This window comes from Penicillium chermesinum (assembly GCF_028974085.1).
Source record: "Penicillium chermesinum strain IBT 19713 chromosome Unknown utg000005l:1.0-4115287.0:1.0-4118363.0, whole genome shotgun sequence".
Lineage (NCBI taxonomy): Eukaryota > Fungi > Ascomycota > Eurotiomycetes > Eurotiales > Aspergillaceae > Penicillium > Penicillium chermesinum.
The window spans coordinates 3,925,380-3,951,581 of NW_026695315.1; the positions used below are offsets into that span (position 1 = coordinate 3,925,380).

The 26,202-nt window shown below is 51.5% G+C and overlaps 12 protein-coding genes across 12 annotated transcripts; 4 read left to right on the top strand and 8 right to left on the bottom strand.

Moving 5' to 3' along the window:
• Positions 1 to 36: 36 nt before the first annotated feature.
• N7468_007679 (dihydroorotase) lies at positions 37 to 1,222 on the bottom strand (the record flags this gene model as incomplete). Its single annotated transcript, XM_058476975.1, has 3 exons — positions 37 to 972; positions 1,035 to 1,114; positions 1,168 to 1,222. The coding sequence occupies 3 exons, from the start codon at positions 1,220 to 1,222 to the stop codon at positions 37 to 39; spliced, it is 1,071 nt and encodes a 356-aa protein (XP_058329865.1).
• A 468-nt stretch (positions 1,223 to 1,690) lies between these two features.
• Positions 1,691 to 1,894, bottom strand: N7468_007680 (uncharacterized protein; the record flags this gene model as incomplete). Its single annotated transcript, XM_058476976.1, has 1 exon — positions 1,691 to 1,894. The coding sequence occupies one exon, from the start codon at positions 1,892 to 1,894 to the stop codon at positions 1,691 to 1,693; it is 204 nt and encodes a 67-aa protein (XP_058329866.1).
• Positions 1,895 to 2,199: 305 nt separating this feature from the next.
• Positions 2,200 to 2,973, top strand: N7468_007681 (uncharacterized protein; the record flags this gene model as incomplete). The annotated part of the gene is made up of 2 exons (XM_058476977.1): positions 2,200 to 2,520; positions 2,584 to 2,973. 2 exons carry the CDS (start codon positions 2,200 to 2,202, stop codon positions 2,971 to 2,973), a joined length of 711 nt encoding a protein of 236 aa, XP_058329867.1.
• Positions 2,974 to 3,882: 909 nt separating this feature from the next.
• On the top strand, positions 3,883 to 5,004 carry swc5 (putative Swr1p complex component (Swc5); the record flags this gene model as incomplete). Its single annotated transcript, XM_058476978.1, has 2 exons — positions 3,883 to 4,235; positions 4,314 to 5,004. The coding sequence occupies 2 exons, from the start codon at positions 3,883 to 3,885 to the stop codon at positions 5,002 to 5,004; spliced, it is 1,044 nt and encodes a 347-aa protein (XP_058329868.1).
• Positions 5,005 to 5,651: 647 nt separating this feature from the next.
• On the bottom strand, positions 5,652 to 6,574 carry N7468_007683 (T2 family ribonuclease; the record flags this gene model as incomplete). Its single annotated transcript, XM_058476979.1, has 3 exons — positions 5,652 to 5,710; positions 5,776 to 6,266; positions 6,354 to 6,574. The coding sequence occupies 3 exons, from the start codon at positions 6,572 to 6,574 to the stop codon at positions 5,652 to 5,654; spliced, it is 771 nt and encodes a 256-aa protein (XP_058329869.1).
• An 890-nt stretch (positions 6,575 to 7,464) lies between these two features.
• On the bottom strand, positions 7,465 to 9,331 carry N7468_007684 (MFS transporter; the record flags this gene model as incomplete). The annotated part of the gene is made up of 5 exons (XM_058476980.1): positions 7,465 to 8,506; positions 8,558 to 8,655; positions 8,726 to 8,757; positions 8,809 to 8,922; positions 8,986 to 9,331. 5 exons carry the CDS (start codon positions 9,329 to 9,331, stop codon positions 7,465 to 7,467), a joined length of 1,632 nt encoding a protein of 543 aa, XP_058329870.1.
• A 4,842-nt stretch (positions 9,332 to 14,173) lies between these two features.
• On the bottom strand, positions 14,174 to 14,419 carry N7468_007685 (uncharacterized protein; the record flags this gene model as incomplete). The annotated part of the gene is made up of 1 exon (XM_058476981.1): positions 14,174 to 14,419. The coding sequence occupies one exon, from the start codon at positions 14,417 to 14,419 to the stop codon at positions 14,174 to 14,176; it is 246 nt and encodes an 81-aa protein (XP_058329871.1).
• Positions 14,420 to 16,854: 2,435 nt separating this feature from the next.
• Positions 16,855 to 17,127, bottom strand: N7468_007686 (uncharacterized protein; the record flags this gene model as incomplete). The annotated part of the gene is made up of 1 exon (XM_058476982.1): positions 16,855 to 17,127. One exon carries the CDS (start codon positions 17,125 to 17,127, stop codon positions 16,855 to 16,857), a length of 273 nt encoding a protein of 90 aa, XP_058329872.1.
• Positions 17,126 to 18,680, top strand: brlA (C2H2 type transcription factor BrlA; the record flags this gene model as incomplete). Its single annotated transcript, XM_058476983.1, has 3 exons — positions 17,126 to 17,138; positions 17,367 to 18,127; positions 18,177 to 18,680. 3 exons carry the CDS (start codon positions 17,126 to 17,128, stop codon positions 18,678 to 18,680), a joined length of 1,278 nt encoding a protein of 425 aa, XP_058329873.1.
• A 607-nt stretch (positions 18,681 to 19,287) lies between these two features.
• On the bottom strand, positions 19,288 to 19,596 carry N7468_007688 (uncharacterized protein; the record flags this gene model as incomplete). The annotated part of the gene is made up of 1 exon (XM_058476984.1): positions 19,288 to 19,596. One exon carries the CDS (start codon positions 19,594 to 19,596, stop codon positions 19,288 to 19,290), a length of 309 nt encoding a protein of 102 aa, XP_058329874.1.
• A 1,432-nt stretch (positions 19,597 to 21,028) lies between these two features.
• On the top strand, positions 21,029 to 21,349 carry N7468_007689 (uncharacterized protein; the record flags this gene model as incomplete). The annotated part of the gene is made up of 1 exon (XM_058476985.1): positions 21,029 to 21,349. One exon carries the CDS (start codon positions 21,029 to 21,031, stop codon positions 21,347 to 21,349), a length of 321 nt encoding a protein of 106 aa, XP_058329875.1.
• A 1,601-nt stretch (positions 21,350 to 22,950) lies between these two features.
• On the bottom strand, positions 22,951 to 25,915 carry N7468_007690 (uncharacterized protein; the record flags this gene model as incomplete). The annotated part of the gene is made up of 3 exons (XM_058476986.1): positions 22,951 to 25,208; positions 25,276 to 25,488; positions 25,573 to 25,915. The coding sequence occupies 3 exons, from the start codon at positions 25,913 to 25,915 to the stop codon at positions 22,951 to 22,953; spliced, it is 2,814 nt and encodes a 937-aa protein (XP_058329876.1).
• Positions 25,916 to 26,202: the final 287 nt, after the last annotated feature.

Below are 26,202 nucleotides of genomic sequence, written 5' to 3' on the forward strand. Positions count from 1 at the left end.
TTTCGTTATATTTTTGGCCATTGATGAAATTTCTATCTATGAGGACCAAGATACGGTCCAAGTTTCCTGTGTCTTCCGGAAAGGAACCACGTCGGTCTGGTCTGATTTGAGGATGTCTTGAATCTTCTCACCCTTCTTCTCGACTGTGATGAATTCTTTCTCCTCCTGAGGAAGACCATAAAATGCGCGACCGAATTTGCTCATGAAACCTTCAACAATCTCTGGGGTGATATCCTCTTCATTGAGAACTCCATTTTCACAGGCCTGCTCGAAGGAATCAAGGACGACTTGGGTGGTGTATGGTTGTGTAAACACGCCGGCTGCAATCTTCTCACCACCACGCTTGGAGGCTGCTGGGTGAGGGGCACTATCGGAACCGAAAAAGAACTTGGGATTGCCCGATGCCGCTGCGCGGAGAAGAGCGTCCCGATCGGCTGGGGTCTTCGCCACGGGCTTACAGAAACAGAATGGGTCTCCAGCCCACGAGTCAATGATGATGGAGAGATGGTGAGCAGTGATCGTACCCGCTACGGTAGGGCCGCATTTCTTGACAGCCTCGACGGCTGCAGCAGTAGTGCAGTGCTCAAGAATGATTCGAAGCTTGGGAAATTTGGAGTGAAGCTCAAACAACTTGGGCAAGAACCGCTCCTCCGCCGACAAGACAGTGACATCGCCCTGAGACGGGGCTTCGCCGTGCAAATTCAGAACCATGTCCTGTCGTTCCATCTCCGCGAAGACAGGGTAGAACTGGGAGTAATCCACAACACCTGAGCTGGAGTTGGTGGTCACGCCCGCGGGGTAGCTCTTGACACCAGCGAGGCCGCGCTTCTTGGCGTCAATGATGGTGTCGGGTGTAATGCTCTCGTGCAGGTAAAGGGACATGAGGTAGTGGACATTTGGCTCAATGGCTTGCAGGCGCTTCTGGTAGTCCAAGGCATGGTCGACTGTGGTGATGGGCGGTACCAAGTTGGGCTGTGATTATATGTCAGATACCTGCCAGGGCCCCGAACATGGGTTATATTCGCAATTCATACCATTACGAATACTGTATTCACACCTCCCTGGCGAATTGTAGGAGTCACTAGCTCCATCATTGGGCCATCGCGCAGGTGGACTGAAGCAACTTGTTAGAACTGGCGTCTTTTCCTTGGGCCAAACGGTACATACCATGGAAATCAGCCGAGGCAGTGAGCCTAGCACCTTGGATCTTCGACAGAGGCATTACGTAGATCTCAATGGTATAGACCGGAAACGAAAATCTAGAATAGAGAAAATCGAGTTTCCCCGCCACGCGCAAATCATTCTGCCGGCGGTGTGGGGTCTCCCCGCAACCGTGTCTGGGTCAAGGAGCAATTTGAACTCGCAACGGAGACTTGATTTACTTTATCTACATGAAAATTAGTAAACATTATCTATGCTTTTCACAAATGAGGACCTTGGGACCTGATGCAGGAAGATCATGGCCTAAGCAATCTTGGATATGGATATGTTCAGCCCGTCACACTTTGGGCGCTTAAAAACTGCCAATCACCTTGCGTGCTGCCTCGCTCAGGCTATCACGTCTCCAGGCGCATGGAGAAGGTCAAATGGGAGCCACAAATTCCATAGAGTGATAGTTCGGTTGGGATTGGACGTTGTTGTCTAAATTTAGACTGACGCACTATCCTCCTTCTCCTGCCAAGTCTGCAGGTTAGCGCTGGGCCATATGCCCCAGAGTGGTTTCCACCAGACACGTCGAGCTGTAGCATTTATGCTCATGGGCCTGGGAGCTAATCTTACCCTCGAGTCGCCAATCATGTCTTTGGATGATGACATAACCCCACTCTCTCGCAGCTGTGGTATCGAAGCGTTCTCCTTGTCTGGCTACGTTAGCGCTGTCCCAGAGATTAACCATTGTGATAGTATAGGCTCGCTAAAGAATGGCTTGCGTCAAGGTGCTAACCTCCGGGCTTGCTTGTCCTACTTATTCGGTCTCCTTTCCCCTGCATTTGTTTCGGAGATTGGAGGCCCCTACTGATAATCAAGCCCCGACGCCGTTCTTTCCCAAGGATAACCCTTGTCTTTCATTCTATAGTCCTAAGGGGATTGCCTTCTATTCCTTCTTTATACCCATATCGGACCATCCTTGCTGGCAGGGGTTCTGAGTCTGACTCCTTCGTTACAACCACCCAAATCCTTTCGTGAACACCATTTGGCACAATGAGCTCCGGTTCATCATCGACTGCAGGCTCCAATGCCTATTCTTCAGACATGGTAGAGGCTGACTTCCTCAAACGCAATCGAGTTCTACATGTGGCCCGCTTGGGTCTCTCTTTTGCACTGCTTGCGGGCTCGATCGCCGTCATTGCCTGTGAAGCGATTCCTTACAATCATTATAAGAGCACGGTCAAATGGGCCAGCGTGGGGCTTGACCTGTGGCCTCCAAATCTCGATATCCGCCCAAGTATTGCTGCTATTGCCTGTGGGTGTGTAATCGCGGCATTGAATTTGATATATTTCGTCGTTGCCGTTCTGCCTTCTGTAAGTCCTCGGTTAGAGAGTCTTCCGGTCTGATACAAGGCTAACGTTGCAACTCTCCCACAGCCGTATTCTCGAATTCAGCTCTTGAACGGGTATTCGTCGGCCTCAGCCATCGCGGGATTTATTACTGCTCTCGTTGGCATCCTCTTCAGCATCTACCTTCCTTCATCCACGTATCCCACCGGCTACACGAGAAACGAAACCCTGCAAAGCTGGACTTGCAAATGGAGCTCTTATGACGGAGACACTACTGCTCCCAGTCATTTTTCGCGTGACTGCCATGACAGTCGCGCTGGCTTCGCTCTGCTATACGTGCTCCTTGCATTGGAAATCTGCATGGGCTTTGGAGCTCTTGCTGGGGCTTGGTTCCAGAAGAGCGTGGGGCGTCGCCGTGAGGAGCAGCTCCAGCTGGAGAAACTGGAGATTGCAACAAAACAAGCATATCGTGCGTAAGAGGCTGCCACCCCACTTTGTGATATGCGATATGAAAGAAAGGGGCAAGAAACAACTTGGAAATTTCTGTATGCTCCTGATATGAGGGTCTGATACTATGTATTAACGTGTAAGCTGGACCTTGAACGAAACGTGAAAGTAGTTGGCTGCTCTGCTTTGAATATATCGGTCTTAAACTTGTGCGTGCCTTATGTAGGAGAAGGTGTCTTCCGTTATTCTCCGATCAAATAATAGTGTATCCATTGTAGAATGCTACACCCACTGGGCGACCCATGGTTGGAACCTCAGCCCTCGTAGCAAATTAGAATGGCTGGGTTGTCCTAACAATAGTACTCCTGCGCGAACGGTTAGTAAGCTCTCCTAGTTCACCGTGAACTTAGTCCTCAGATGCAGTTAAATGACTTCCCCAGATACAAACCCTGTAGGACTTTCCCAATAATCAATACATACTCGACACTTCCGAGATCCTGATAGTTAACAATTAGCATTTGGAGCTCACTAGTACTATAAGGAGCTGTGATAACCTTTAAATTGTATGTCCTGGTGGTCCAAGTTAGTAGCCGGAGTAGATGCTATTCGCAGGACGTCATCTACTGATATAATGTAACATGATAAATAGCGGCCAAGTGTGGGTACAATCTTAGTCCTGGAAATTTCCCGAATCATAGGACATTGGCAACAGGATACATTGACAACGGGAGAGCGTAGTGGCCAATGAGAAAAGAAAAATGGCAGCTAATCATACTAATTGCGTGAGAATCAGAGCCAGTCGCGCGATCTGGCGGGCCCCGGCCCGGGGTGGAAGCTGCTTTACATAATACCCTTATCGGCACCCGTCGCCCGCGGCTCAGATCGCGCCTTGACTTTTCCGCTCTTCCACCCGCGACGATTTCACCACTGCGAGCGACAATGTCGGTAGATCCCGTTATCGCAGCTGCAGAGCTGGAGGACGAGCCCTACGATTCGGCTGAAGACGAAGATTTCCAATTGGAGGCTGTCCAGGACGACTCTGACCTGTCCTCCGACTCGGACGCCGAACCCGCGAAGAAGAAGCGCAAGACCGATAAGAAGTCAGATGCACCCGCTGAAGACCTTGATTCTGGAGATGAAGTCACAATCAAGAAGGCTCAAGAGAAGCGGGAAAAGCGACGAAAGAGAAACGCCAGGGGCAAAAATGCGCGCGACGACGACCTTGACTTGTCGGATGATGATGAAGGGGGCACAGGCGGTTTTGTACGGACACGTGCAATGAGGGAGAAAATGTAAGATTCTTTCTGAAAACTGCCCTTAAGCCGCGGCTACTATAGACGGATACTGATTCTGATCTGTCTCGCGAACAGACAGGAGGAGCGGGAGCGCAGACCGTTGGCTCGAATCGATGGCGCGACTGTGGACGTTGACGAACTGTGGGCGCAGATGAACACCCCTGGAAACGAGCTGGGCTTGCGGCCAAGCCAGATCAAACACGACAACGAACCGACCCCAGAGGTTGATCACACAGCCGACTCGAACACGCAGGACCAGAGAGCTCCAGAGCCGGAAAATAATCCGCGCCATATCCACACCCCACAAATGATCAAGATCAAGCGTACCTACAAGTTTGCCGGCGAGATGATCACGGAGGAGAAGGTTGTACCAAAGGACTCCGCGGAGGCTAAAGCGTTTTTGTCTAGTGGTGAGAACGTCGAATACGCCGAGGTGGAAGATGCAGCCGCGAATGTTGCGCCAAACCTGCGTCGTCCCTTACGCAAGATCTCTCGCTTCGACCCTAACCCGACCGGCTTGATCAAGAAGAACTGGGAGAAGCAGTCGGTGGAAGCGGGCGGGGACAAGGCAACTGGCCCCAAGATCAACACGGTGGAGAAGTCTCGACTCGACTGGGCCCAATATGTGGACCAGGCTGGAATCAAGGACGAGCTGCGGGTACACAGCAAGGCTAAAGAGGGATATATTAATCGTATGGACTTCTTGGGTCGTATGGAGGCGAAGCGAGACGAGGAGGCTCGCCAAGCTCGCCTCAAGGGCATGTGAGGCCTTATCTTTGGCATCTTTCTCCTCTTATCTTTCTATCCAGGGGACACTAATGAGTGCGTTTTCGCTTGGACTCCTCCGTATCAGCCGCAGATAGTCCTGCTGCTCACAACTGCCGATCCTCCATTTAGGGTCGTATCCCAATGGGTCCTTGTGCCCCAAGCCGCCTGAGAGTTTCTGGTTGGCAGCGCTGGGGGCTTCGGGTGGATCCTCGCTGATTCAAGAAAGCCACCAGTCGATCCCGGATCCTCTGGAGTGTCAATCCCTACTTGAAGTTTCTCCAACAGTGTCCATGTTCCGCCCGGAAACCGTCCACGGATCGCACGCATTGGCTGCCACTGCCTGTACAGAATATCCACATTCCCATTCTATCAGACAAGGCTGAAGCCCTCTGACCGCTCTGCAATCCCAGGCTTGTTAGGGAATGTTTACCCCTCTCATCCCGGAGCTATTCTCTATCTGTTTCACAAGACTCTGGAACGTGTCTTCTATGTCTGGAAGAATATTCTCTCCATGGGATACATTTTCATTTTCTTGATACCCGAAACCACATGTACTTCATCAGATCTATTTACAGCAAGAGCAACACGAAGGATTGTTCAGCAATCCCAAGTAGTCTTTATGAAGCCACCAATTTCGCCCGCTGCTTAGTTGCCACTCTTGGGAGTGTATTTGATACCGCTGCTGGGGCAGTTGGACTTCTCCACTGTAGTCGTTGCATTAGTATGGCAGAAGAGACAGGAGCAAAAGCAGAAGGGCAGGGCGACTTACGAGGGGCAGCAGCCTTGTACTGGCCGGTGATAGCGTTGCCACCAATGTTGTAGAAGTAGTAGAGCTGGTTCAACGCACCGCTCTCGCAGCCAACGTAGGGCTTCTGGCCCCCGTGGATCTTGGCCAGAGCATCCTCGATGTCGCTGAGGTCGTAGGTCTTGGAGTCATCGGGGGTGATTCCAGCCGAGGACAGCGCCGTGTAGCTGTCAAGGGTCTTGAACAGATCCACGACCTTCTGGAAGTAGTCGCCCACTTCCTCCTGGGGCTGGTAGTTGGTGTAGCAGCTGGGGTCGATGGTGTTGACGCAGGTGCCGTGCTTGCTCCACTCGTGCTCCCAGAACTGTTCGTTGTCGCCGTTAATGTCGACCCAGTACTTGTCCATGTAGGACAGCAGTTGGGTTCTGCCCTGCTCCTTCAGGATGGCGGTGATGTTGGTGTAGGCACGGGAGGAGTCACAGTTAGCCTGGTAGGTGCCATCGCAGTTGTCGGGCCTACACCATGAAGTTCTTGTTAGTTGATCCGAGGTCTCGTAACTTGCGAATCGCCATTTGTCGGCTTTGGAGTTCCCCAACACTTACCACAGACCGTGGATGGTCCACGAGTCAGAGGGGCCGGTTGCAGGGTCGGTGTCCCAGAATTGGGTCTGCAGCAGAGCACCACCGGGGTAGCTGAAGCAGCAGGTAGGGGACTTGGAGCTGCTGTGACAGCTCAAGGTGTTGTTGCTGTTGGAGCAAGTCTTCAACTGAGCCGAGGCAGCGCCGACGGCGGCCGCAATGGCGAGAGAGCGAGTGAAGAACATCTCGGAATTGAAAGTGAACAAAGGATTGGATCTCTAAATCTCGCAATCTGGGACAGAAAGAGAGGGAACGGGATTGGGATTATCTTTAAGTACAAGCGGTCTTCCCCGTAACCTCGAAATGCTAGAATTCCAGGACCTGTCGATCACTTGATAAGCGGCACATGCGTCGATAAGAGTCGTCTGATTCGCGACTCACACAGCAGATCGGATCTCGCAGTGCCCACAGGGACCAAGTCTTCCCTACCAAGCGGTGCAGCCAGTGGAGAGCAAGATTCGAGGGGTCGTGATGCGTGCGCCAATCAACATTGCGAGCTCCCACAGCGCCCGGATGTGTCTCCAACTAGCCGTCGGGCGTCCCCCAAAACGTTTGGTTGAACGTTGCATCGACTATCCGCGACTCGGATCTCCGGCGTTGATTGACTCCCCCTCGAGATGAGTCCCGCTGTCGATCACTTGCCCCCCGGGCGAATCAGCGCCCGGGTCACCCGCTTCACGTAAGTGTCGCAGAGTGGATCGACAGGGGCGCTGCAGCGGCCTTTGAGCCCAATCCTTCACGACTCGCCCCATCGGGCAAAAGACCGTTGGAGCAGGCCTTCGAGAAGCCCACGGGCCTCATCGTCTCGTATTGGAGCATGTTTCATGTGACCCTAATTTCCCTGTTTTTACAATGGCATAGTACATCCGATCGAATGGGACTCAAGAGTTGACACGAGCCAGAAAAAAGATCATTTTGCTCGAGCCGATGTAAACCTTCTTCACTTCTTGATGCACGACATCTATACGCCACAGCTAAAAAACGGTCGGGAGAAGGCAGCACCAAGTAACAGGTAACTTTCCAACATCAATATGGAACGGGGGGGGGATCAGGAAATCGTATTCTAAAATTGCATCTATTCATTCGGAAGCTCTGAGGGCACCAGCGGTGCTCGAGTGTCTGTATCTTCGTCTTCCTGAACCGGTTTAGGAGGCGAGCTGCCATCCAGGCGGACTTGCCAGACGGCGATCGTGGCGATCGATGTGAGCAAAGTACCGAGTAATAATGGAAGGCCCATCCACGCCTCCCCCATGTGCATGCCGAGTTTGAAGAGGTAGGCCATCAGTGGGCTCGCGATCAGGTTAGCAATCGAACACAGGATAGCAATTACTGCAAATAACGTGCCAACGTGATTTGAGGCAATGAACTCGGTAGCCAAGCTGCGACTGGCCATTATCAACGCTGTGCCCAGAGACATGACGATGATTCCTAGGATTAAAACCTCTGGCTTGGGCGCCAAGGCCATGAGGGTGAAGCCGACGACAAGGAGCACTCCACTTCCCTGGCTTGTCACGTAGTCGCGGTATTTCCCGTGCAAGTCGAGGAATCTGGCGGCCAGGTAGTTCCACGTCGGCATTAATAGCAGGAAGTTGACGGTGCAGAAAATTCCGCGGATGGATATCAGTAGACTCGCCTGGGACCCAATTAGTATGAAGGGCAGTTTGAAATCGGACATAGCGCGTACGCGAGAGATACTCCACTTGAACTTTTTCGATGCGAATTGTAGGAGAATGTTCATCAGTTCCGAATTTGTCGAAAAGCTACTGGCAGAAACAGCCAGAATGATCAAAGCAATGTTTCTGTCGTCCCAGATGAGCTGGGTCGCTTCCTTGATTCCGCGCACTTTATGCCATAAAGATAGTAAGATCGACGATTTAGGTGGCTCCCTGGGTCCTACAGGTTCCTCGCTAAGCAGCTCAGAGCTCATGGGATCCTCCGCCTGGTCGCTTTTCAATGTCTCGGGCAGCAGCAAGGAAGGAAGACAGCCGACAAGCATTATTGCAAGCGCCAGCATGTAGGATAGCCATGGGGTGAGAGTCATCAGGTAGGCGCTGGCTGTGGTAGCCAGCATCTCTGCAATGCGGGAACATGCAGAAAGGCGGAACAGAGTCGTTGACCTGGTGGGATGTCAGATTCTCAACCCTTCTCACAACCGATTTTAGACTGACAGATTCTCTTCGGTGCAAACATCCGCGACCAGAACTAATGATATCGCTGTAGTGACTTGATCCCCCCCCGCCGATAATTTGCCAAACCGGTGCCAGCCCTATAGTTGACGTGAGCAATCAGTCATCATCAGGGAACTAAAGAGATCGTCATGGTCTAGACTTACAGACTAAACGAAGGGGCAGCACGTTCGACCACATGGCTAAATTCATTAGCGCCCGTTCAGCCACAGTCTCGACGTGACTTGACTTACCCACAAAGCGAAGCCATATCTCGCCTAAGAGAACACCCAGGACGGAGAGAAGGACGACAGGTCTTCGTCCCCAGTGATCTGCCAGGATTCCATAGGGAAGGGAGAGGAGGATAGCTGACCGGCCCGGGATTAGTCGTCAAGGAAACTTCCCCGTTTTGCTTTCACCATCGAGCTTACATGGAATCATGTCCAGTCCATTCTTGTACCCTAAAATCAGAGCCAATTCACTCTGAACTTCTTCTGACTTGCAGAAATCCACATTTCCTGCCGGGTCAGGGTTATTCCACGGGTCCTGGAGCTGCAGGTACTTCCTGCAGACGATCTGCTCGAAGATGGCCGTCTGCGCGGGGATAGCAAGATAGGTCCCAAATTGGGACGCGGAGGTCACGACTCCACCGATGATCACGACTAAAGTGCGCTCCCACTTGGGTTTGCGGCCGGGGCGCGCGCGGGTGTTGATTGCCCGGTCGATTAATAGAGGCTGCGCTTCACTATCTTCGCCATGGGGCGGACGAGGCAGCATGGCGGAGGGTGCTGAACGCCGTTCTGGGGGAGCGACATCTGGTTATAAAAAGGTTGCCTGTCCAAGGGAGCCTCAACACAACCTGGGGGGGCCTATTTTACTCCGTACTCTACTCCGACTCCGGCTTATCGTCCTGGTCCGGGTAGATAGCGGAGAATGCGATCCAATTTCGCGTGGACCAATCAGCATCGATCGAGGCTGGTCTTGAGAGGATCTGATTTGTTGTGAATCCGAGCGATGAACTGGCGTCGCTTTGTCCTCGGTGGCTTCTTTGTCGAAGTCAAAGATGCTTGTATTGCTTGTCATAATGACGTGATGCAGCATAGACGGCCTGGGAAGTAATCCCTGTCACTCCCACGCGAAATCTGTGATAAGTCCGGATACGCAAAAGCAGCAAAATAGGAAAAAATGACCTGTCGTGTTTATTTCACAGGTCCGAACGCCGAACGCCGAGTCGAGCACCGAATCTGCGCTCTTCCGTGTTTTCTGAACGTGAGCCCGCTGCGAGAAGCCGCGGGTGATCGTCTCTTTGCATCTTGAGGAATCGCCCAGTCCGATTCGAAACCGTCCCGCAAACTGCCCGGTCGATGGCTTGACGTCTGATCCTGCCGATCCGGAGAATTGCTGCCACCCCGTGGTCTCGATCACCCAAGCTGATCACCCAAGCCAGGTAGGAGACCATCCTGTGCTGTCTGGAGAGAGGCAGGTGCGTAGTCATGGGAAAGGGAGGACCGATTTCCTTTGTACAACCATTAAACCCTCCCTTGACACAACCTCCAGGACAGTCTCGTAGGTTGTCAATTTCTGAACGGTGAGGTAGTAGGCATTCTATGATCACGAACCAAAGTTCCGAGCAAATCTACCTCCGGATATACTTGAACTATATATATCAGCACAAGCGCCACGCCTTTGTAATGCAACTGGACCATAACCATGGTTCTTTTCCCGATTTTCATGCAGGGGTGCTCCTTCTTGACGCATTTCCCCGTGGCACTAACCACTTCTTGATTTCATAGTTCTTTTTCTCTTCTTTCTCCCCTAAATGTAAAACTCGCAGGAAGCTATGGTGATGCGGCGAGGAATCGATCCGGCGACGCCGCTCAGCCCAAGCATCCAGCTCTCATCATTTGCGTAAATTATCTCCTCTTGGATATTGGGAATACCAACTCCTTGGATTTTAGCAGGTTTGATATCGGAAGCCCACCGAATGCGCTATGCAGGGAAATCTGCATACGTAGCCTCGTGGACAGGTCCGCAAAAAAAAAAAAGAATTGGCTTGCATCGATGGATGTCCATGCTTTGAGTCCGCTCTACCCTTTGCAGACAGGAAGAATTGGAAATCGACCGGCTCACTTGTCGTTGGACCCTTGTCACAGGCCGTTATAGAAGATCTGAGTAGCGTCGACGGTTGGACCACGAGATGAAACAGCGGTGGATGCTATTTCTATTAGGCTACGCGGTGCACAAGGTCTCACTGCTGAAGTGGTTCGCTCTTGGAATAAACTAGGATAGCTCTTTTGTCTGGGTTCCTAGAAGAGGCTGCCTGTGCGATCGGTTTAGCTTCGTGATATTGGGCGCTTCCGAGTTGGTTTCGGATACTGGTATTCATGGAAGATACCATGATAAAGAGGTGATTCGAGACCGACTTTCCAAATGCATTTTAAAATTTGCGAGCCAAATTGCTATGCGTGCGAGTCTTGTTGGTTTTCACATTTTGATCTGGACTTATGCTGGGAGTCTTCGAAAGTGTGCCACGAGGAGCGTTTATAGATCCGCTTCTGCGGACATCGTGCTGCACGATGGTATATATCCGGAAGGCTAGATTCGGTGGTACTAAGCATTAATCTTTGCAAGTGTCATTGTTTTGTATTTCCAAGATTAACAGGCAATGTTAACAACTTGAGCTTAGTTGGGGAATTCTGCATCTGAAGCAAAGACTAGGAGCCGGTGCACGAGAACTCTGTTGCCGGATACTAGTAGATATCCAAGTTTTGATCGCCAAAAATAATGGAAGAAAGACCACCTTCGGACTAATGCCCCCTAAGTTGAATAGCTGCAGTGCTTCAAGGCCTCTAGCAATTTGGGGGATACACAGTTGCATCTAAGCACGCCTGGTCAGCTTACTGTGAGGTCCGATGAGAATTGTGCTTCGGAAGCGGTGCTCTATGCTGTTTTTATAGGGCGTTCCATGGCTTCTTTCCAATGGGTCAAAGTTACAGTGCCCCGCAAATTCGATCAAGCAAAAAATCCGGTTACTCTAACATTGGGAATCTTTCAATCCTGCAGGCATTTCGACATGTCTTCATCTTTACTTCTACTAGGATCAGTGGTAAACCGTGAGTACACAGAGAGGTTAGGAGCCCGCTACAAGTAATCCTCAGGCAGATATAGGCAGACATACTGGGGGGAACCTTTGCGCGCTTCCAACACCTACCGGGTATCAGCTGATGCGCTTTTTTCCCCAAAGGCTCTGATCTCGTGCTCAGACAGCTTTATTCTCTCAAGTCACGCGAATTCCAGACCCCAAGGCTTCCAGGCCGAGTGATTCGCGTTCAAGGATTACATTGCAGCCCAGACAACAGGAAATCCCCCTTCTCACATTCCTACCCCACTGCATCGGTGGGCAATATATTGGATACGACCCGTTCTTATCCGCCCAATCCCAAGAATACGACCTTATGTTATGACACCGTGTCGTCTAGCGCGACGCCGGTGGACTAAAGAGGGCCGTGGGGACCGCGCTGGAGCAAGGGCACGATGAGATGATGTCACCGTGTTTTTGTCACGCTGATGGGAGCATCGCTGTTCAATCAACTGTCTAAGACAATTCATGTTTTTGCCGGGGTACGTGTTGCGCAGGGAGTCAGTTCTTCCCTCTCCCTTCTCCCCTCTCCCCACCCCATTGTCTGGCTGCCCGACATATGTGCTGCACGGTCGATTCAGGCCGGCAATTAGACAGTAGCGGCGAGGCGGATCTTGCTTACGGGACTGTTTCAGTCTGCTGGGATCTCTGCTATTGGGCGATATGCATAGTCGCTTCCAGAGCTGCGCTATTGAGTTGACTGGCATGCGCATGAACTTAACCAGCGCTATGACTTGGGATTACGCAAATAAGGTTGGAGGCTCGGGCTTCTATGCAATTCTTTTGTCCTTGAGTATCCCCAACGTGGAACCTTACGAGGACGGGTTGCGCCGGTTGCTATTGACATGGGTATTTGGATTCGAGCTCCACGACTGCGAAAGGGAGATAATAAGCCCACGCGACGTTATTCGAGAGGCGTGTATTATCATAAGAGAGGAGCATGTACGTTCCGAGATGGCCTGAGGAGAAATCATGATTTACTATTGGAGATGTTACCTAGGAGCCGGAGCGGGCATGCAAGGCGATCGATGCAGTGCAAATGCATGTCAACGTGAATGGGGCAACATCTAGGGTCCAACCTGTCGGGTAAACCATAGAACTGATGAACTAGAGCTGATGAACTAGAATCTCGCTTTCCCTGAGAGCCTTATCAGGTCTGAAAAGCCACGTACCCGACTTTTTAAAACCGGTGGAGACCAAGTAGAACGAAATATGCAAGGGGTCAGATTCCTGAACAAGGGGCTATCGAAGACCCGGGGGGGAGTTGGGGGCTCAGGAACATTCAATGGTACAGAAAGATACTATTGGGGTACTGTGCAGCGCTTCTAGTACCTGCCAGTCTTCTAGTGGTCGGTATTCCATCCCGGGGGATCGAGTTTCTCACAGCTTGGTTACTACGGGAAATGCACCTAGCACATGGCAGCAGAGACCGGAATTCTTCACTACTGATTTGGGGGACCTTTCAATTAAAATTGCTTTATTAATCCTCTAAGATTGAGGCTTCCTTCATTGGGTGATCATCACTGCTCGCCCCCAGGTTGGATGGACTTCCACAGCGCGTATGGGCAGCCAAGCACTAAATTTCGCCGTAACGCGATAAAGTATGCGCTTACATGAGTGAAATCAAGGCCTAGAAAGTGGCAAACCCAAGAAAGTATTAGAGCTACAAGTGGCATTCAATGGACCATGATGTCCCAAGAGCATCAGTAGATGATCGAGTTTAGCCTCGCGCAGGCGGGCTTTACTCATTGCTTCCCGGAGAATGTGGAATATCGACAGGCTGCAATATCGAATGGCATGCTGAAAGTAATCTATTGGGTATCTGCATGAACCAGATTCTGGGCTTCCCCACAAAATGATCGCCCGTCTGGTGTGCGTTTCTGATCTCCGATTTCCTGGTACCTACAGGCATGCATTCACGCAAGTCTTCTTCCCAATAGTACTATTATTATCTGGGCTGCATGCCCGGAGGTTTCCACAATGCTTCTGGACAGGGATCTGGGAAAGCTCTAAAATTGACCCCCAACAACCCATCCTGCTAGAAATAAAGGCGCCGGGCAATGCCTCCACTACGAGAGCGATATAAATGTGTTGGTAAAGAAAAGGAGAAAAAAAAAAGGAAAAACGAACCCGATCAGCTATCGAAGCTTAGGGCACGGCTCTTGCTAGGACCGAATATTTCTGGCCATGTTGAAGGGCATGGCGTCTGTGCTACTGGGTTTGTGCACAATATACCAGAACCAAAAAGCCATGACAAGAGACTAGTGGGTGCTGCGACTGAGCAAAAAGTCTGCGGCGCTGGGGTCTTGAGCACAGATATTGGAAGGAATGTGAAGTGCCAGTGCCTGGACTACGCCACAGTGGTCATCAACCAATTGGCTGGCTGGGCAAGCGTAAACTGGGTTTGCATGATTCGGAGGACTCTCTCGCTGAACGATGGCCACATTTCACGGACATTCTCCGCGATCGGATCATCAAAGTTAGTAAATCGGATCTTGGTAGACACGGATTGGTGCCGTTGGAGGCCCGTGATGATGAGCTCGAGCGAGCCTGGGCATCTGGAAGAGGATGGGCGGGTGTCGATCAAGGCAAGTCATCCCTTGAGAGGCGCGGACAGGGGCAATCGAGACAGTCTGGGGTTTGTGCTCGACCCTTGCGGTGGTAGTCTCCATGGCTCTCAACTCAAACTCGGCTCTTATCTGTGGGTAAGACAGCTTACGAACCATGGGCTTTATGTTGAGGCTGTTATCTGGAAAGACAGATCACAATCCATTAGCTCTACCAAACAGCTTTGAGGTTGCGTCTCTCCTATGTAATGAATAGTCAGTACACGGGAGTCGTTTGATCCAAGATTTTGCTCGAAAGGGGATTCGGGGTTTAAAGAATTGGAGTCATTCGGGGGTGCATTAGGTCCTAGAATAGTCTTATGGGGAATAATGTCGGCTACCCCGTCGGTGGGGAACCATTTTCAGCCACAAGACTTGCATGTAGCATCGAGCAATTGTGGCTAACTCGCACTCAGCTTCCCAGCGTAGATTCACTGTCTTAGGTGAAATCAAACCTGTACATATCAGTGGAACTGCCTGGGGCCTGGGAATGGGATCTTCAAGGAAGCCATAGATCGACAACCGTTACAGCTCTAGACCGAGATAATACGCAAGAGGCTCAGATGGGGAGGGGGTGCAAGAGCCCAGAATCAGACTATTGGCAAAACGAATATCAATGCAGCTTTTCCCGGGTACCTGGATGGGTTCCGCATTAGGGAATGATAGTAGCTCATTTTGGGGAAGATCGTAGCGGATCGTAGCGGAGGATAAGCCATTCGGCCGTAATCCCAAAGCGCCGATGACCTATGGAGAGATCAGAACAGGCCTAGTAGCGGCTCTGGATCTAGCAAGTGGGCTAGTGGTTTCAAAGTTTGAGAAATTAAACACCGTGGGGATGTGTTTGTTTCACCCGGGACCCACGGGATTGCAAAATCAGCAATGTGGTGGACAGATCGAAGTCTGTTTCATGGGTGTGAGCGGCGGCAAATTCTGGGGGAGTAGGGGAACGAGTGGTTTGATCAGCCGTCAAAAGCACCTGCGCCTGCATGTCTTCATAGAGGTCCTCGCCACCGGATCAGCGGCGCAATTCTCCTCCGTAGGCAGACGGTTGGAATGCATGAAAACTACGAAGACACGGCGAAAGAGCCACGAATCAGCACGCTCAAGTTCCATCCGCTACATGCTCCGATCCAGAGGGTATGTGTTTCTAATCATGGTTCCTGAGGCTCTAGTCCTTTGGGGCGTCTTGACCGGTGATGGATCAGAAGTTTCCCCTGAAATCCAATGCAGGTCTAAATAGCTCGACCCAATGGGCCTGAAGCCCCTGCACGCGACTTTATCTGGAAGGCCCCAGTCTGACTCACCAGGCCACAACTGGGCCTGAAGCCTTTTTCGCGCAAACTAGAGATGGGATAGCTACTAAAGCTTGCAACCCGTGCGTATCTCGAGTTTCCTGCAGCTGCACATTCCACTGATGCAGAATGACGAGGCGAAAAGATGGGGCAAGTCGGTAGTCGAGGGCAGGCACTTCGGCCAGCGATTAGTGAACGTCATGGATGTGAAATGACTGGCCGGGATCTATAGACGCGGAATGGAAGAATGGAGAACTGGAATCCGTAATGCGACGGTTGTTCAGCCACGGGGTCCGTTTGGGCGATGTCGGTCCCGTTGGCCCTCGCACAGACCCGCAGCGACGTTTGACGTGTCGCGCTGAAGATCAGACCGCCACCCACAAATCGATATAGCCATTTACCCAAGCCAGGTCGCTATGTAGATTCTTCCCCCGTTCTCGCCTCCAAGCAAATGAATCATTTCCCCTGTCTCAGCGGGTTTAGCCAGCAAGCCAGACAGGGAAGATCGGTGGGGCGTCGATCCGAACTATAAACCTCGAACGCATCAAACCTTCCAAGGATCGGATCAGCTACATGACTAACCCAGAGAGCCATCGAACGTCTGGGGAGGGTCCACGCAGTGGAGCAGCTGCATGTCAATGGCGCCCATTTGGTCATTTAGACTTCCATCACATTGCCCGGAACGCACCAGGTACAGCCGTGACATTCCAGATCCCTGATCTGCAGCCACAGGAAAATCCCTGCAAAAATCCCAGATTAGGCTAGGAAATGTTAGGGATGAGGCACATCAATTGCCGATCCACGCCCCAATCTTGGCTTAGGCTACGCGGGTTTCTATTTTTTCCTGTTTTTCGATTTTGCTTTTTTTCATTTGCTGCAGATTGCGGATTTAGAATTTATTCATGCTTGGTTCTTTTGTAAAAAGAAATAAATAAAATAAAACAATGCGGAATCAGGAAATGAAGGAAATCAAAAGGGGAAAAAAAAAAGAAAAAAAAAGAAGGAACCCCCAAGCCAAGTGATTCCCGTACGAAGCAGAAGGACAAGCTTCTTAAATGAGACCTATTGAAGCATACTTACCATTAGTTGTTCCCCAACTATCAACCCAAGACATCGCGTTTCCTCCTCTCCTTGCCTATTTCAACCCTTATAACCTCCCCCTCCTCCCCTCCAAGTTCATCCCCTCCACCCCTGTCTATTGAATCTGAGACCCGACGCCTCCCCTCCCAACCCCTCCCACCACAGCCATTGGATCGTCTGCAATCAAGGTGCCCAGGTCTCACTACGGCCTACTCCACCCAGCAATTGTTGGACTGTTCCCCCGTGTTGCCCCAGATACTCTTCCAGCCCTGGGCCTGCTCTCCTGCCGGATCCCAGCTCGCCATCTGAGTCGCGACGTGGTTCTGTCGAGTCGATCTCGCCCGAATCCAGATAGACGCGCCCTCTGCCGCGGTAACGAAGGCTATAGTCTGCATTCTTGGCCTTGCTTAGGGGTTTCCCAGGCACGCGACGCGGTTTGGATCGAATCCGAATCATGGCGTATAGCTGTAAGTTCAATTCCCCACCCACGGTTCTATGCCGGGCCGATTTGTTTATTTCTGGTCGTTTGTCCCCGTCCCTTCCACTTGCTTCTCTTCATTCTCACCCGACATTCCTTCGGTGATTATCTTGGGTCCTGTCGTTCTTTCGTTTCTTTTGTACCGTCCTTCTTTTGTTTTGTGTGCTGTCGGGCCCTTGTTCTGCTTCCAGTCGGCTAAAACATTCTCACCCTGTAGGTGAAAGCATTGTCGACCCTGTCTCCTTCAAGACCGAGGCCGAAGATATGAGACCTCAAGGCCAACAGATCTCTGATCGTCTGACCGTCGAAGTCGACTGCCACTCTTTAGGCCCTAGTGACTGCCCCTCGATGACTTCGAGTTTCTCTCCTTTGGAATCACCGACGCCCACCCCGACCAGCCTTTACAGCCAAAATTCCATGGCATCCCCCAGCTGGCACGAAGCTGGCCAGTACCACAGCTTGCCAATGGAACGACGGACCTCTGCAACGCCGCTCCGCAACGCGTTCAGGATGTCCGACCTGGCTCCCGAAGCCATGGGCATGCCTTGCGGCCCCATGGATCGTCCCGATCAGATGCCGATGCCAGAGTACCTCCCCGGATACGATGAGAACGTTGAGCAGTTCTGGATTCCGGATAGCATCCCCAAGACCTACGAGCAGCCGACCTTTCCTTATCAAGCGTCGATGCCGCACTACAACACCATGGGACGGAACTACTACCGTCCACAACAGGCCTCGTATCTCCCGGAGTCGGCCTCCAACCCATGCTTGTCGCGTCCCATGTTCAACCAGAACGATCGCCTGTCAAATTCCGTCTCCATGTCGAACATGGTCCATTGGATGCCTCCGACCGAGCCCATGACTGCACAGACAATGAATCCAGCCCAGGCATTCAACCCACCTGTGACTCCTCCCTCTTCCTACTCTGACTTCCCGACCCACCTCCAATCTTTCAAGACCAACACGCCCTCCACTCCCGTTCGTTCCATCTCCCTGGGGACTCCTTCGGGGAGTGAAACCCCCCCAGAGCCGTCTGTCCGGGCACAATGATTACCACGAGGATTTCTCCACCTCGCCTTACCGGGACACCATCCTCCGCGGGCACCGATCCGTGTCTCGCAAAGCATCCAAGAAGCAATTGACTCGCTCCAATCTCAGCCTCGAGAACCTGCCTTCCATCATCAAGCAAGTCCAGTTCAAGTGCAAGGAACCCGGCTGCAAAGGCCGGTTTAAGCGCCAAGAACACCTCAAGCGTCACATGAAGAGCCACTCGAAGGAGAAGCCGCACGTCTGCTGGGTTCCCGGCTGCCACCGTGCCTTCTCTCGAAGTGACAACCTCAACGCCCATTATACCAAGACCCACAGCAAGCGGGGCGGACGCAACCGCTATGTGGCCACACTGGACGAGACGAGCCCCGATTATGATCCAGACTTCCGGGGGCAATTGACTGCCGACGGACGGCCCATCCCCAACTCCCGACTGGACGACATCGATTGTGGGGATCTGAGCGTCGACGGCTGGGATGAATAGACTGCGCGCTCGAGGCCCTCGCAAAAGCTATTTCCACCGAACACGACCGGCTCCCAAGAACCAAAAAAGATACCGTCTCTATAATACATAAAAAAAAAACCACCTAAACCCACATCAAAGACAAAGCATCCAGGCCCGGAATTTTGATACCCCCCTTGAAGGATGCGCTCTGAAACCGGCACTTCTCGGCCTCGCGGCCGTCGCGGCGTTGTACATGTCTCCCGGAGAATCGGAGACTCGTTTTGTGATTATCTTCTTTATTTATTCTCTTATTCTTGCATAATTTGTGGACGGGCTTGGTGTGGGACTGGTTTGCGGCGTTTGCATATTACCTCTTGGACGAGTTAATCGGGGTGGAAATCGGCTCCCTGTACAATCAGCAACGTCTTTTTTGTTTTTCCTTCTGTCCATGTACCACCAATATCCTTCTGTGGCCTAATCAAAAACCCTCACAAAACTGAGATATCATTCTTTGTTCGCGATCCCCACTTTCTCTCCACTTGGTCTCCACTTTCCCGCGTTTAGTGTTTGCGTGTAGGTTCCACCTTATCCAGCGTATCCTCGACTACAAGGGAAAGGAAGAGGACCTCGAGTGCTGCGACTCCCTTTACCAGCACCCGACCTCGCAGTAAGTCGCCCATTCTCCCCCGATAGGCGGTTCCCGCTTCCTGGACCATTGAATCTTCTTCAGCCCAGTTCCACGGTTCGTGGATGCCGCGAAAGGTTCGATGTTACACATCACAACGGCCGCCCCAATCGAACTCTCGCCCAGCGGCTGGTTCCTAGAGCTCTCCATCCGATCTATCGGTTCCCATTCGCTGTGGAGCAGATTACTATTGGGAGCCTTTTCCAGATCGACCTCCATTTGTCCCTGGCCCAGCTCGCTCTGACAGGCTCGCTCTGCTATGACCGCCATTTGTCTGTGCTCTCCCCCCACATTCCAGTTCCAACGGGCTTTTCTCCTATTCGTAGTCTCCTGTTTCAGCCTTAGTTGATCCGAGTTTTTGACAGTCTCGTTTCTTTTCTTTTCTTTTTCTTCTATTTTTACTCTTTAGTCCCGGCTAATGTCAACTTCCCTCCGGGACGTGATATGTAGTAGGTTAGACGCCCAGTGGGCCTTCTTTTCTCTGTCTCGGATACGGTCCGCATGAACTGATTATATGGAAATCGGCTCGGGCGAAAGAAAAAAAGAAAAAAAGAAAGAAAAAAAAAAAGAAAAAAAAACCAGGGGGGGAGCCGGCAAACGATTCCCAGGTCCTGTGCTACTGAAAGAGGCTACTTGCATCGCCAAGTACTTAAGAACGAACGCTCGGGTGCAAGAGCCGCGCGTGTCTGAGTCCCCTCTTTGCCACCCTATGGGATCGGCTACATTCTCCCATTCCCAAATCTTTGGGGCTCGGCTTGAGTTCTTCCGATGCTCAAAAGGGATTTTCGCCTGCGAGAGCACGCCTGACGAAAGGCTCTCGGCTGTTGATCGAGGAATGCGATGACGGAAATCATCCAGTACTTTGTTCCTTGCGGGCTTTTTTTTCTCCTGATTACCCATGCATGAGCCGAGTTCTGTGGTCCGGAAAGAAGACCTCGAACTGGTCGGATAGAGTGGCGGAGGAAAATCACATATTCTTTGGAACAAAAAAAAAAGTACGAGCTTTGGAATGTCCTGTCAGGCCTTTCTATTTGCTGGTCACAAGGCTATTTCAAATAATCGACTAGTGATCCACAATATACAAACGTTACATTCGAAATTGGCGGCTCGAGAATAGATACCGTATGATTACAACGGCCTGGTCCTGGATCTTGAATGGTTCCTATGCCGTAGTACGCGCACAGGACGAGGTACTTTTTCGTCCCGAATGTTTCCACAAGTTGGCCTACGATCAACGAATGTCCAAGGTCACCGGCAGTATTTTGCCGCAGGATGCCTGCAACGGAACTTGCGCTGCACTGGAAGTTTTCTTTTCCGGCGTGGCTGGTTGGCTCAGTAAGCGACGCGTCCTATTCATCAGTCATATATATAGTTTGAAGAAACCCCTCATAGCCGGTCTGCACTTGGGGGGCATTTGAACCTCTTCACATCATGGTCATCTTGAAGCCTAGTGTGCTCCGGCTCTTCGTCTGAAAAATAGTTTCTTCTTCTTCTTCTTCTTCTTCTTCTTCTTCTTCTTCTTGTTTTTCACTTTCTTTTTCCGAAGCCACCGGAGTTCGCACGCTCAGCATGCAAGATGGAATATGCAAGACTCGCACTTCGGGTTCGGGTCCCTTCCCCCCCCATCCCAACATTCCTCGGCAAAAGGCCACAGCCAGTTGAAAGTGCCCCCCCGAAAGGTTCCTAGGTTGGTCGCGCTGGCATGTCTGTGCGTCCAGCAAGTCGGACTTGGGAGACCGACATGGTCTGCAAAGACTGCAGGGAAGATCCATCGTTCGCGTTGGGGAAGCGGGTAAGTCCTGTGTCTGAAATATTTGAGATACCGTGCTTGGGGAAGATCCTAGGCTCCTGCAGCGATGCCACTGTCATCGTGCTGCGAGCTACGCCGCCACGCGTTGAGTTGATGGGTGCATTGGGCGTTATGCATTGGAATGTGATACTCAAGGGCCGCTGGTTGAGTCGGTCTGCGTTGACAACGTCGCACCCTGCTTTTGGAGCCGTGCAGGAGAAGTACGTTGCATAGCACGTTCCTCGGGGTCCAGTTGCGCGGGCTCCAAGGTCCACCCTTATATAATTTCTTTGGATAACCGGATTTAGTACACCCTGAAAATAGCCAAAGGAGGGTAGCTGAAGAAGTAGCTGATGGAGTAGCTGAAGAAGTAGCTGTAGAAGTAGCTGAAAGGGCACACCGAGGTAGTTAACTAGCACAACCCCGAGATGTCATGTTCACCCGGGTTCTGCTCCACGATCCAGCGGTGAAGATATGCAGTCCGTCCTATTTGGACCAGGAGAGTCCCTTCGACTGTTAGCTCACCAGCGCATACTCATAGCATCTGCGCAACGTGTTCGAATTTCGCAAGATTTAGATTAATTCGAATCTCCCGGATCGTCTATAGAGTACTAAACCAAATCAGGCAACGGGCGGTAGTTGTAATGTTTGGTGCATTTGCCCTGTTTGCCTCGAATTTTTTTCCCCCCACATATAAATCCGCTTCTGCGTTCCCTAGAACGTCGCCTCCTCGACACCCCCTGATCGGTCGTTATGCAGGCAGATCCTCTGGGGCAGAGAGATGTACTCTCCCGTAGTAACATTTTACGTCGTAGGTCCTTTCACTATGATGACATCTAATTGGCGTGACATGTCCCGTGATGCACCAATCAAAATATATCAAGCTCAACAGTCTGAGTGAAAGTCGACCGAGGTTTCGAAGTGTCTCCCGCACGATGAGTTGCGCCGCTCGCCAGGGCCAAGTCTTTTATTACAGGAAGCTTCAGTCTAGAGTTTGGAGTCTGTTAGTAGATGCTAGTCCAAATGGCCCGTAGCTGGTCCACTCGACTCTTAGTCGAAGCTGGTGAAACCTCTTCTCGACTCCCCGGGTGAAACACCTGTTCTTCTGTGGGCCCCATCTCACGGCATCCGAACAGTCACTCAAAATGTGATGCGCGTTTGAGAATTGCATACAGCCATCGCTAGAGCTTCGAAACTGTACTCCAGTCCTCACGTAACGTACCCTCCTGCTTGGACAAGACTACCGGAAACCTAAGAATTTCAATTGAATAAAATGAATTTTTTGGCAAACTGCAGTATTTCCAGTCCCTGCCAGGGACCATTCTCTGAAACCATGATAAAACTCCTGTACAAAAATGGTATCAAATCGAATCCGTAGCCCCACCAATAAAGAAACCCCTCCCACATAGTACAACGCAGAACTAGCTGAAAAGACGTAAGCTTCAGAAACATGGGTAACTCATATGGAGAAAAACGAAAGAAAAAGAAAGAAAGAAAGAAAGAAAAGAGGGGGGGGAAATAGAAAAATAGAAAAATAGAAAAAAAGAAATCAAATAAGGATAAGATGTGAGAACGCCAGCTCCAAGATATCCGCAATGTCTGGTTCCTGTACAATCCGAGCGTAGAATGAAAATCAAAATCGCAAGTAATCGAGCTCAAGATCGAGGAAGAAAAGAGTAAAGTACTTCGTGAAAATCGGAGCCCTACGTGGACCTTGCCCACGCAGGGTGCATAAATCGTTGGTTTTTTTTTTTTTAAGCGCTAGAGATTGAATGGAAATCTCGCCATGACCCAGGCAACATCAAAAGGCCGGGTAAGCTGCAGTCATGATCGAACTATCCGTTGCCCATGCCGTTGTGCATCATGTTCTGCTGCATCTGCTGAGCATGCATGGCATTCGCCTGCTGAGAGGTCCGCGGGGGGTTTGTGTTGTCTCGATCACGTCGCATCAGATCGTGCACCCATGTCTTTGCAAGTTTCTCCAAGCCAGCACCATACTGTTGAGCAATCTGGGGTGGGTACTGAGTGGGTGGACCGTACTGATTCATATAACGCTGAGACATCTCATGTCGCAAGTGAAGCAGGCGTTGCTGATAGAGACGATTGTACCGCTGGGCCATCTGTTGTTGCACATTATCTCGCATGTTTGCCATTTGGCCACCGTTCGCCTGAGCTGCCATCATCATCTGCTGTTGCTGCTGTGGGGTCATCTGCTGTTGCTGCGGGCTACCTTGGTTCGGCTGACCCTGCGGCATTCCATTTTGTTGCTTCACCATTTGCATTTGAGCAAATTGAGCCCGCATGAGCTGTGCTTGGTATGCTTGCTGGGTATGCTGGGGCATCTTCTGCATATTCGGGTGGTTTTGCTGTTGAGCTTGCAGAAGCTGCTGCTGTTGGTGTGACTGAATATTTTGCTGAGCATGAGCACTAGCTTGCATCTGCGCAAGCTGCTGTGGGGTGAATTGATTTTGACTCATGTGACCCTGCTGTTGTTGCTGCTGTTGTTGTTGCTGCTGCTGCTGCTGCTGCTGCTGCTGGGCGGCCAAGATCTGCTGCTGTCGCTGCTGGATTATCATTTGCTGTTGTGGAGTGAGGCCCATGCCGTTGTTCATCTGTGGAGTATTTGCAATGGCTGGGTTCATCATGGGGGTCTGAGCCATCGTAGAATGGTTCGGACTACCATGGCCCATCCTTTGAGTGGGTGTCACGTTGCGCATGATAGGGGTCGCGTGGGACATGGCCGGTGTTCCCTGTGTCATCTGAGGAGTCCCGTTCCGACTAGGCCCTTGTTGGCTGCGCGAAGGTGCCATCGGGTGACTCATCATATTCGGATGCGCATGTTGCAAAGAAGACGGAGGGCGAGGGGGACTGCCCGACTGCTGGGAGGCACTGATACTCATAGGCACTGTTTGCGGCCCCATGTTGGATCCCACCACAGGTGAAGAGGTAGCATGCGGTGTATGGTTGCGCACGATAGGAGACGACTGTTGGCCTTGGCTGACGCCATTGGTTTGAGCCATAACGTGACGATTCTGTTGAGCGGCAATTTGGGCTTGAGCCTGCTGCGCGGCAATTTGCTGTCGTCGGGCTTCATCTTTAGCATGCTCCTCGGCCTGACGCTGCTCAATGGCGCGACGTCGCTCTCGCTCTTGTTCCTGCTGCTGTCTCTTGGCGAGCTCCTGCTTCATCTTCACTTCGTGCTCCCGTTTAGCTTTCTCTTCGTGCTGCATTCGGATCGCCTCCAAGGTTTTGAAGCGAGAGAAACGTGGCTCAAATGGAGCCACGCCTACTGCATCATCCACCGCTGCGGCCTTAGCACCACCAGAAACACCAGATGCTGTTGGCTCCAGGCGCTCGTCCATGAGAAGCATGAACCGCTGCTCGGCGGCTGCAAGAGCTTCGTCGGCAGCAAGCTCTGCGACAGTTCTCTTGCGGCGTTTAGGAGATGGCGGTGGGTTATTGTGCAGCGGGTGTGTCATGAACTTCAGGAGATCTTGAGTGGCCGCAAAAGATTCCGTGGGCTCTAAGTATAGAGGACCCGATAGGGCACGGACAATCAAGGACTCACACTCGGGAAGGTCCTTAGGATCAACTAACGTCTTTTGTCTTTTTGCTCTATGCCCAGTATCTGTCTGAGCAGCACCGGGCGCTGGTGATTGAGGTACAACCGATGACTGAGCGAGGGTCGATTGTATGGAAGCGGCGGCTTTGGGATCGGGTGTTGTGACAAGTAGAGTCAATTCTGCCTGTAATACTCGTGCAGTGGGGTGGAGGACGGTGGTGAAAACTCGAGGTTTAGGAGCCAAAGATTTCTGCTCCGCGCCATTTTCTTGGGTCTGGTTATCCGAGCTCTCAGCGTTGGCCGGTTTGTCACCTTGTTCTTGGGCGGCAACTTGCGGGTCATTGGACTTGGGATTGTGGATATCGGTGAGCTGGTTCTGTTTCGGATATGGGACAAACGCGGAGGGTACGATATGCTCGTTGTAGTTATGTACTGAAAAGGGAGTGTTGCTCTCCGTCGACGAAGATGCGGTCGTCTTTCTAGTCTGCGCTGATACGGACTTATGATCGATGACACGAACTATGAGGCAGCCTGGGGATATGTGTTAGTTTATTATTTTGTGGTTGTGATAGTTCAGATAGATTCCACACTCATTTACCTTCGTAAAATGGAACGTTGCCACGCAGAAGCTCCTCAATCAGTTCATGTGGAATAGTTCCAGCGCGTAGGTGCTCAATGATAAGCTTCATTTCCGAATTGTACGGAAAGCTACCATCTTGCTGATCGAACCGGAAGTGGGTAGGATGTAGATGTAAGATGAGGGATGGTGGACTCTTCGCGTACTTCTTCAAGATGTACGCGGTGGTTTTCACTGTGACAAGTAGAGCGGGCAACTGGTTAGCTTGGACATATCTAGGAAGGCATTGTAGGACAATGAAGTCAGAGATTAACTCACCATATGGCTCCGAGCCCTTTTTAGAGGACCGGCTATCGTTTCCTGTCAAAGAAGTTCGGGTCACCGGGCGATTGGGACGCGCGGAATGATCGCCGGGCCTTTGCGACTGATTGCGAGTTCGATTCAGGGGACCCTTTGGTGCGTTCACTGCGCTTAGAACACCATTGACCAAGTGAGGACTCGAGCTAGCGGGAGTGCTTCCAGGAAGATGTTTGTTCGCGTGGGGTGGGGACGAGGAAGCTTGGGGAGGTTTGACCCCGTTAACCCCAGGTTGGGATAAAGGCGGGGGCGGCCGCTTCATTTTCGCCGCGTGGGAAGATGGTTTAGAGATAGCCGTTGCCATGTTGTCCGCGCTGGCGACGCGACGATATGTAATGTGAGGATTGTATGGATGTCAGTTATCGGGAAGCCGATTCAAGGATGCTGGATAAAAGCTGATGACCGAAAAAGAATGGGATGATCCGATGCGCGAGACATATGGAGATCGGGTCGGTCGGTCACCAACGTGAAGGCAAAGAGACGAGATGGTCGAAGAAAAAAAAGGTCGGAGGCGGCTAGCGGAAGAGAGCGAAGCCGGCCATCCAACAAGACTGTTGGGGGGTGGAAAGGGAGTCCGGGGTAGCGCAGCCA